The 11,077-nt window shown below is 43.3% G+C and overlaps 1 protein-coding gene across 10 annotated transcripts in view; it reads right to left on the minus strand.

Moving 5' to 3' along the window:
* Window positions 1-11,077, minus strand: part of ptk2ab (protein tyrosine kinase 2ab) — a 143,500-nt gene that overhangs the window by 35,915 nt on the left and 96,508 nt on the right. For 7 of the 10 annotated variants that reach the window (XR_004206617.1, XM_031811737.1, XM_031811733.1 and 4 more), the window contains 3 exons: window positions 5,222-5,242; window positions 2,482-2,579; window positions 2,183-2,267 (listed from right to left, as the gene is read on the minus strand). Coding sequence is in view for 9 of the 10 variants with exons in the window: in XM_031811737.1 (XP_031667597.1) it covers window positions 2,183-2,267; window positions 2,482-2,579; window positions 5,222-5,242 (204 nt within the window). In the remaining variant the exon portion in view is untranslated. The remainder of the gene's footprint in view (window positions 1-2,182; window positions 2,268-2,481; window positions 2,580-5,221; window positions 5,243-11,077) is intronic. The other 3 variants (XM_031811735.1, XM_031811736.1, XM_031811739.1) reach the window with 1 other exon arrangement.

The following is an 11,077-nucleotide window of genomic DNA, read 5'->3' on the forward strand; positions in this document are numbered from 1 at the left end:
TTCTCAGATAACATGTCATCGACCCTGCTCCTGCTGAGCACCCCGTGAGGAGAGGAGGGGACAGGAGAAGGGAGGAGGGGAGAGAGGAAGGGAGAGAGGAGGGGAGGAGAGGCTGGGGTTATAGGAGAGGAGGGGGCAGGATGGGAGGAGAGGACAGGAGAGGAAGGGAGGAGGGGAAAGAGGAAGGGATAGAGGAGGGGAGGAGAGGCTGGAATTAGAGGAGAGGAGGGGACAGGAGGGGAGGAGAGGAGGGGAGGAGGAGACAGGAGAGGAAGAGAGGAGAAGGGAGGAGGGGACAGGAGAGGAAGGGAGGAGGGGAGAGAGGAAGGGATAGAGGAGGGGAGGAGAGGCTGGGATTAGAGGAGAGGAGGGTACAGGAGGGGAGGAGAGGAGGGGACAGGAGGGGAGGAGAGGACAGGAGAGGAGGGGAGGACAGGAGAGGAGGGGAGATAGTTTACAGTGGTGATGTGCTATTTGATGTGTTTTAGAGCAGTGTGTGTGTAGGTGTGTGTTTGGATTTTGTCTCTCTGTGTGTGTGCGTCCATGTGTGTAGTGTTCGAGAGAGAGTGTGTGTGGGCGCATGCACGCATGTGTGTGTGTGTGTCTCAGACTTCAGCAAGGGGAAGGGAAGGGGTGTGTGTCTCAGACTTCAGCAAGGGGAAGGGAAGGAGTGTGTGTCAGACTTCAGCAAGGGGAAGGGAAGGGGTGTGTGTCAGACTTCAGCAAGGGGAAGGGAAGGGGTGTGTGTCTCAGACTTCAGCAAGGGGAAGGGAAGGGGTGTGTGTCAGACTTCAGCAAGGGGAAGGGAAGGGGTGTGTGTCAGACTTCAGCAAGGGGAAGGGAAGGGGTGTGTGTCAGACTTCAGCAAGGGGAAGGGAAGGGGTGTGTGTCAGACTTCAGCAAGGGGAAGGGAAGGGGTGTGTGTCAGACTTCAGCAAGGTGAAGGGAAGGGGTGTGTGTCAGACTTCAGCAAGGGGAAGGGAAGGGGTGTGTGTCTCAGACTTCAGCAAGGGGAAGGGAAGGGGTGTGTGTCAGACTTCAGCAAGGGGAAGGGGTGTGTGTCAGACTTCAGCAAGGGGAAGGGAAGGGGTGTGTGTCAGACTTCAGCAAGGGGAAGGGAAGGGGTGTGTGTCTCAGACTTCAGCAAGGGGAAGGGAAAGGGTGTGTGTCAGACTTCAGCAAGGGGAAGGGAAGGGGTGTGTGTCAGACTTCAGCAAGGGGAAGGGAAGGGGTGTGTGTCAGACTTCAGCAAGGGGAAGGGAAGGGGTGTGTGTCAGACTTCAGCAAGGGGAAGGGGTGTGTGTTGCACGTGGGATATCAGCAGGACTGTACTAGTGTAAACCCACTTTCTCAAAACCCATCCCTCTCTAAAGCAGTGTTCTGTCCTCCCCAGTCCCCCTGCAGCCTCCACATATTCCTGCTGTGTTTTCATACATGGGGGTTTAGCTCAGTCCCACCTTGTCTGGGCATTTCATCTGGATAAAGGAGCCTCTCTCTCTGTCAGAACCACTGGAGCTGAAGACCAGTCTTCTGCTGTTCAAAAGCCCACTGGAGATGAAGACCAGTCTTCTGCTGTTCAAAAACCCACTGGAGATGAAGAGCAGTCTTCTGCTGTTCAAAAACCCACTGGAGATGAAGACCAGTATTCTGCTGATCAAAAACCCACTGGAGATGAAGACCAGTCTTCTGCTGTTCAAAAACCCACTGGAGATGAAGACCAGTCTTCTGCTGTTCAAAAACCCACTGGAGCTGAAGACCAGTCTTCTGCTGTTCAAAAACCCACTGGAGCTGAAGACCAGTCTTCTGCTGTTCAAAAACCCACTGGGAGCTGAAGACCAGTCTTCTGCTGTTCAAAAACCCACTGGAGCTGAAGACCAGTCTTCTGCTGTTCAAAAACCCACTGCTACACTAAGGTCGCATCACAAATGGCACCCTAATCCCTATAAAGTGCACTATATAGGAAATAGGGTGCCATTTGGGCTGCATTCTAAATCTCTGCATGTGGTGCCCTAAAAAGGTAGAAATATCTGTCTGAGATTGCTATGCTGAGAATGCGCCCTAGACACAAACCAAAAGGTCATGTGTTCTACCCTCAGTAGTATACACACAACTGATGTATGAAGAGCAAGAGGTCGTATGTGCTGTGATCAAGAAGGACGACAGGAGGAGGTGTGTTACTTACGAGCTTCTTGTAAGAACTTCTCCCTGACACTATCAGAGGTGCAGTTCTTACACGTCTTGATGGCCACAGACAGAGCAGGGTTTTCCTACAGAGAGAAATAAAACATCAGAAAATGGTCCTTTAAATAAATCAAGTCTAACAGGATTGTGTCTTGTTTTTCCACAAATGTGTAGGCTCCCTATTCCCTATGTAGAGCATTTATTTAGAACAGGGCCCATAGGGATACCCATAGGGCTCTGGTCAAAAGCAGTCGGCTAAATAGGGAATAGGGAGCCATTTGGGACACAGCCTAGGCCTACCGGGCTCATGTAGACTCCCTGGTGGACGTCCCCGAACTGTCCCTCTCCGATACAGCGACCCAGCTCAATCCTCTGTCTCTGAATCTCATAGTCCCTGGCTGGATACAACACACAGCATTAGACACACTGACTGTATAATCTCATAGTCCCTGGCTGGATACAACACACAGCATTAGACACACTGACTGTATAATCTCATAGTCCCTGGCTGGATACAACACACAGCATTAGACACACTGACTGTATAATCTCATTGTCCCTGGCTGGATACAACACACAGCATTAGACACACTGACTGTATGATCTCATAGTCCCTGGCTGGGTACAACACAGCATTAGACACACTGACTGTATAATCTCATAGTCCCTGGCTGGATACAACACACAGCATTAGACACACTGACTGTATAATCTCATAGTCCCTGGATGGATACAACACACAGCATTAGACACACTGACTGTATAATCTCATAGTCCCTGGCTGGATACAACACACAGCATTAGACACACTGACTGTATAATCTCATAGTCCCTGGCTGGATACAACACACAGCATTAGACACACTGACTGTATAATCTCATAGTCCCTGGCTGGATACAACACACAGCATTAGACACACTGACTGTATAATCTCATAGTCCCTGGCTGGATACAACACACAGCATTAGACACACTGACTGTATAATCTCATAGTCCCTGGCTGGATACAACACACAGCATTAGACACACTGACTGTATAATCTCATAGTCCCTGGCTGTGTACAACACACAGCATTAGACACACTGACTTTATAATCTCATAGTCCCTGGCCGGGTACAACACAGCATTAGACACACTGACTGTATAATCTCATAGTCCCTGGCTGGATACAACACACAGCATTAGACACACTGACTGTATAATCTCATAGTCCCTGGCTGGATACAACACACAGCATTAGACACACTGACTGTATAATCTCATAGTCCCTGGCTGGATACAACACACAGCATTAGACACACTGACTGTATAATCTCATAGTCCCTGGATGGATACAACACACAGCATTAGACACACTGACTGTATAATCTCATAGTCCCTGGCTGTGTACAACACACAGCATTAGACACACTGACTTTATAATCTCATAGTCCCTGGCCGGGTACAACACAGCATTAGACACACTGACTGTATAATCTCATAGTCCCTGGCTGGATACAACACACAGCATTAGACACACTGACTGTATAATCTCATAGTCCCTGGCTGGATACAACACACAGCATTAGACACACTGACTGTATAATCTCATAGTCCCTGGCTGGATACAACACACAGCATTAGACACACTGACTGTATAATCTCATAGTCCCTGGATGGATACAACACACAGCATTAGACACACTGACTGTATAATCTCATAGTCCCTGGCTGGATACAACACACAGCATTAGACACACTGACTGTATGATCTCATAGTCCCTGGCTGGGTACAACACAGCATTAGACACACTGACTGTATGATCTCATAGTCCCTGGCTGGGTACAACACAGCATTAGACACACTGACTGTATGATCTCATAGTCCCTGGCTGTGTCCAACACACAGCATTAGACACACTGACTTTATAATCTCATAGTCCCTGGCCGGGTACAACACAGCATTAGACACACTGACTGTATAATCTCATAGTCCCTGGCTGGATACAACAAACAGCATTAGACACACTGACTGTATAATCTCATAGTCCCTGGATGGATACAACACACAGCATTAGACACACTGACTGTATAATCTCATAGTCCCTGGCTGGATACAACACACAGCATTAGACACACTGACTGTATGATCTCATAGTCCCTGGCTGGGTACAACACAGCATTAGACACACTGACTGTATAATCTCATAGTCCCTGGCTGGGTACAACACACAGCATTAAACACACTGACATTATAATCTCATAGTCCCTGGCTGGGTACAACACAGCATTAGACACACTGACTTCATATCAACGGGTGGTATGGACGTCCGATTGATTGTGAAATCAATCTGGTTTTAGCTGATCACTGAAGATCACAGTACAGCATGCAAGCATGCAATTCCATTCAAATCAGGACTGCCAAGGCTGTCCATGGATTTGCATGCAATGGCTGATTTGTTGAATAAATACAATCATATTGTCAATATGAAATCACCATGCAAAAAGTTTCACCAGACATGCCAAGCCATAATCATATTTTACCCTTGAAATGTAAAACATTGTTAAACAGTATGATGGTGTCAAATGATCTTTGTTTTCTTCTTAACTTTGCATATATTCTGGAGGGCCAGTGAGTGGCCCTGCTGCAGCAGTACTGTGTCTGACTAGTGGCTGTGGTCTCTTCCATCCATAACGGGTCAATAGGACAGCCTGGCTGCACTATTCATCTTTCTCTGGGCTGGACAGTGTCTATTCACCAACAATCAAAACACTACATCTACTGCTATTTTGGCCAAATGAAAGAAAATGACAGAAACACAATCACACAAGTCAAACCAGAGGTAGACCTGGGTGAAATGGTAAATACCTCCAGATACCTGATGTAGCATGGATATTGATTGGCCTTGTGCGACCACTCCATTGGTTCAATTGCACACTAAATCAAGTGTAGCTCAAGTAGTTGAAGGTATTTAACATATATGTTTGACCCTGGTCTGACAACCACAATACAACCAAAAGGCAATCCTCAAGTACAGGGCTGAGACGCACACCATTACCTTCCTCTAGTCCATAGTATTCTGCTGGGCAGTTCATGTGAGGAGAAATCTTTTAGAGGGTACATCAACATTGGAGGAACATAACTTTTAAAATGGTTTAAACTGTACGAAAGGTCCCTCCCTCTTCCCTTGTCCCTGGTTTGGAGAAACACATGACTAAGTAAGAGTGCTTTTCTGTCAAAGGGGAGTGACATTTGTTGCATGTAGAAGACAGTCAGTGCAAACGAACTGCAGAGAGATTAATACCCTTGGACTACACTGCCATTTGTCAGCAGCCTCTGTGGCTGGCTGGCTGGCTGGCTGTGTGTGTGTGTGTGTGTGTGTGTACACATAATATAAACGGCTAGCGTTTCAGGCTATGTTAACTACTTCTCCACTGTTATGATATAAAGTAAACTATGGAGTCGTGTGGAGGACAATCTTAGAAAAAAGATTTCCAAAGGGGTTCTTCAGCTGTCCTCATAGAAGAACCCTTTTTGGTTCCAGGCAGAACACTTTTTGGGGTTCCAGGTAGAACCTAGTGTTATTCAAAGGGTTTTCCTATGGTTTTCCTACGGGGAAAGCCGAAGAACCATTTTAGGTTCTACATACAGTCGAAGTCGGAAGTTTACATACACCTTAGCCAAACACATTTAAACTCAGTTTGTAAAAATTCATGACATTTAATCAGTTAAAATTCAGTCTTAGGTCAGTTAGGATCATCACATTTAAGAATGTGAAATGTCAGAATAATAGTAGAGAGAATTATTTATTTCAGCTTATATTTATTTCATCACATTCCCAGTGGGTCAGAAGTTTACATACACTCAATTAGAATTTGGTAGCATTGGCTTTAAATTGTTTAACTTGGGTCAAACGTTTTGGGTAGCCTTCCACAAGCTTCCCACAATAAGTTGGGTGAATGTTGGCCCATTCCTCCTGACAGAGCTGGTGTAACTGAGTCAGGTTTGTAGGCCTCCTTGCTTGCACACGCTTTTTCAGTTATGCCCACAAATGTTCTATAGGATGGAGGTCAGGGCTTTGTGATGGCCACTCCAATACCTTGACTTTGTTGTCCTTAAGCCATTTTGCCACAACTTTGGAAGTATGCTTCGGGTCATTGTCCATTTGGAAGACCCATTTGCGGCCAAGCTTTAACTTCCTGACAAATCAAAAAATGTCAGTCTCTCGATGTGCAAAACTGATAGAGACATACCCCAAGCGACTTACAGCTGTAATCGCAGCAAAAGGTGGTGCTACAAAGTATTAACTTAAGGGGGCGGAATAATTTTGCACACCCAATTTTTCAATTTTTGATTAGTTAAAAAAGTTTGAAATATCCAATAAATGTCGTTCCACTTCATGATTGTGTCCCACTTGTTGATTCTTCACAAAAAAATACAGTTTTATATCTTTATGTTTGAAGCCTGAAATGTGGCAAAAGGTCGCAAAGTTCAAGGGGGCCGAATACTTTCGCAAGGCACTGTATATATATATTGACTTTTATATATATATAAAACAATGGCCGGAGTTGAATGGAACACCTTAGTGACTGTTCCCTCTGCTCTATACAATCAATACATATCTGTTTATTTTATGTGATGATAAAAGGCTCTTACAATACAAATATTTTTTAAATGTTTTCTTTCACAGTGATAGCGACTCCGACTGGGAGCCCCCGGTGCCAAGCTGCCCGCTCTACCTGTGCCCCCAGTGGTGTTCATATGCCACAGTTCATTACTGCAGGCATGACTGTGCCTCAGGGCCAAAAGGGCACAGCATGGAGGCGTCGTTGTGTTCTGTGTCGCATGAAATGTACCACTTGTTTAGTTTGCCTCTGCTTTACATCAGAAAGAGACTGCTTTGGGACATGGCACAGGCAACAAAATATTATGACGGGGACTTCCAAGGGGTGTACTGTTTTTTTTAAACATTTATTTTCAAATATTTTTTAAAACATTTTTTTTGTGTGTGTGTGTGTTAGAATTGCTTTTTGATATGTTGTATATAGTTATTTGCACTGCTTTATATAGTTATAGGTCATTTCACTACTTGGATAGTTATATAGTTATAGGTCATTTCGCCACTTGGGTACATTTGGGCAACTTGTGTGGGGACACCTGGGTGACTTCAAATGTCATGTAGCTCACCCATTCCTGAAGTTATCAGTCTGAAACTTTGCACACCTACAGTTGCCCTCTTGTGTTATCCATCAAAATGATCTCCAGCATCCTATCTGACTGTGTGGCTATTTTAGTACATGTGAAAGATGATGATACAACAATAAAAAACAGAAAACGTATGCTCTTTCTTTATCTTTTCTTCTACCAGATCTACTGTGTTATATTTTCCTACATCCAATTAACATTTCCACAAACTTCAGAATGTTTCTATTCAAATGATACCAATAATATGCATATCCTTGCCTCTGGGGCTGAGCTACAGGCAGTTCGATTTGGGTATGTCTTCAGGCGGAAATTGAGAACAAATGGATGCAGCCATAACAGGTTTTAAGCCATTTTGCCACAACTTTGGAAGTATGCTTCGGGTCATTGTCCATTTGGAAGACCCATTTGTGACCAAGCTTTAACTTCCTGACTGATGTCTTGAGATGTTGCTTCAATATATCCACATTATGTTCCTTCCTCATGAAGCCATCTATTTTGTGAAGTGCACCAGTCCCTCCTGCAGCAAAGACATCCCTACAACATGATGCTGCCACCCCCGTGCTTCACGGTTTGGGATGGTATTCTTCAGCATGCAAGCCTCCCCTTTTTACTCCAAACATAACGATGGTCATTATGGCCAAACAGTTTTATTTTTGTTTCTTCAGACCAGATGACATTTCTCCAAAAAGTACAATCTTTGTCCACATGTGCAGTTGCAAACCGTAGTCTGGCTTTTTACGGAGGTTTTGGAGCAGTGGCTTCTTCCTTGCTGAGCAGCCTTTCAGGTTATGTCGATAAAGGACTCGTTTAACTGTGGATATAGATACTTTTGTATCTGTTTCCTCCAGCATCTTCACAAGGTCCTTTACTGTTGTTCTGGGATTGATTAGCACTTTTCATCTCTAGGAGACAGAACGCATCTCCTTCCTGAGCTGTATGTGGTCCCATGATGTTTATACTTGCGTACTATTGTTTGTACAGATGAACGTGGTACCTCAGGTGTTTGGAAATTACTCCCAAGGATGAATCAGACTTGTGGATGTCTACAATTGTTTTTCGGAGGTCTTGGCTGATTTCTTTAGATTTTCCCATGATGTCAAGCAAAGAGGCACTGAGTTTGAAGGTAGACCTTGAAATACATCCACAGGTACACCTCCACTTGACTCAAATTATGTCAATTAGCCTATCAGAAGCTTCTAAAGCCAGTACTTCATTGTCTGGAATTTTTCAAGCTGTTTAACTTCTTCGATATAGGGGGCGCTCTTTTAATTTTTGGATAAAAAAACGTTCCCGTTTTAAACAAGATATTTTGTCACGAAAAGATGCTCGACTATGCATATAATTGACAGCTTTGGAAAGAAAACACTCTGACGTTTCCAACACTGCAAAGATATTGTCTGTGAGTGCCACAGAACTAATGCTACAGGCGAAACCAAGATGAAATTTCATACAGGAAGTGCCCCAGATTTTGAATGCGCTGTGTTCCAATGTCTCCTTATATGGCTGTGAATGCGCCAGGAATGAGCCTACACTTTCTGTCGTTTCCCCAAGGTGTCTGCAGCATTGTGACGTATTTGTAGGCATATCATTGGAAGATTGACCATAAGAGACTACATTTACCAGGTGCCCGCTTGGTGTCCTCCATCGAAATTATTGCGTAATCTCCAGCTGCGTGCATTTTTCCATTTGGTTCAGAGGAGAAACCAAACTGCCACGAATGATTTATCATCGAATAGATATGTGAAAAACACCTTGAGGATTGATTCTAAACAACCTTTGCCATGTTTCTGTCGATATTATGGAGTTAATTTGGAAAAAAGTTTGGCGTTGTAATGACAGAATTTTGGTTTTTTTTTCTTAGCCAAACGTGATGAACAAAACGGAGCGATTTCTCCTACACAAATAATATTTTTGGAAAAACTTAACATTTGCTACCTAACTGAGAGTCTCCTCATTGAAAACATCCGAAGTTCTTCAAAGGTAAATTATTTTAGTTGAATGCTTTTCTTGTTTTTGTGAAAATGTTGCCTGCTGAATGCTAGGCTTAATGCTATGCTAGCTATCAATACTCTTACACAAATGCGTGTGTAGCTATGGTTGAAAAGCATATTTTGAAAATCTGAGATGACAGTGTTGTTAACAAAAGGCTAAGCTTGTGAGCCAATATACTTATTTCATTTCATTTGCGATTTTCATGAATAGTTAACGTTGCGTTATGGTAATGAGCTTGAGGCTATGATTACGCTCCCGGATACGTGATTGCTCGACGCAAGAAGTTAAAGGCACAGTCAACTTAGTCTATGTAAACTTCTGACCCACTGGAATTGTGATACAGTGAATTATAACTGAAATAATCCATCTGTAAACAATTGTTGGAAAAATGACATGCACAAAGTAGATGTCCTAACCGACTTGACAAAACTATAGTTTGTAAACAAGACATTTGTGGAGTGGTTGAAAAAAGTTAATGACTCCAACCTAAGTGTATGTAAACTAGTTTTAATGACTCCAACCTAAGTGTATGTAAACTAGTTTTAATGACTCCAACCTAAGTGTATGTAAACTAGTTTTAATGACTCCAACCTAAGTGTATGTAAACTAGTTTTAATGACTCCAACCTAAGTATATGTAAACTAGTTTTAATGACTCCAACCTAAGTGTATGTAAACTAGTTTTAATGACTCCAACCTAAGTGTATGTAAACTAGTTTTAATGACTCCAACCTAAGTGTATGTAAACTAGTTTTAATGACTCCAACCTAAGTATATGTAAACTAGTTTTAATGACTCCAACCTAAGTGTATGTAAACTAGTTTTAATGACTCCAACCTAAGTGTATGTAAACTAGTTTTAATGACTCCAACCTAAGTGTATGTAAACTAGTTTTAATGACTCCAACCTAAGTGTATGTAAACTAGTTTTAATGACTCCAACCTAAGTGTATGTAAACTAGTTTTAATGACTCCAACCTAAGTGTATGTAAACTAGTTTTAATGACTCCAACCTAAGTGTATGTAAACTAGTTTTAATGACTCCAACCTAAGTGTATGTAAACTCCCCATTTCAACTGTAACACCTTTTTTCCCCAAAGAGTGAAGGACAAAGGACAGATACGTCATGAAAAATGAAATGTTGAGAGGAAACGGTTTGAGCAGCAGAAGACACAGTCACAGCCAACTCATTTTACTAATAGTGATCGACAGATCCACCTCATGCAGTCTGTGTTGGGTATTCTCCGTGTAAATATGATTCTAGCTTTTTGTGAACTACTCTCTATCAACAGTAATAGATACATTAAAGATGAACATAAAATAATTGAGAAACATTATTGCGTCTTGAATACTAGTTAAGTGAAGAACAAGCTAAATAAACCTGCGACAGATGTAGTAGCAAAAACCTGAACTCTGAAGAACTGAAAGATGCCTAACACCAACTTGACCTCTGTAGCTTTGGTGCTTTCAGAGAACTCCAGTCTCAATGACCCCAGGAAGGCAGAATGTGGTAACAGCCAATCAGAAAGTGGGGCACACTTCTCCAAACTGGGTTAAAGCTGTACACTAGAGGCCACGATCAAAGGCCCACGGGGTCTGGAGAGAACATCTGGTCTGCAGCTCACCACTGAGACGCTCTAAAACCCAGCACCGCTGTCTGTTGCTGCCTCCCTCATCCTCCTCAGCACATCCCTTACTTACTCCCTGTGTGACAGATGC

This window comes from Oncorhynchus kisutch, unplaced genomic scaffold, assembly GCF_002021735.2.
Source record: "Oncorhynchus kisutch isolate 150728-3 unplaced genomic scaffold, Okis_V2 Okis02a-Okis13b_hom, whole genome shotgun sequence".
Lineage (NCBI taxonomy): Eukaryota > Metazoa > Chordata > Actinopteri > Salmoniformes > Salmonidae > Oncorhynchus > Oncorhynchus kisutch.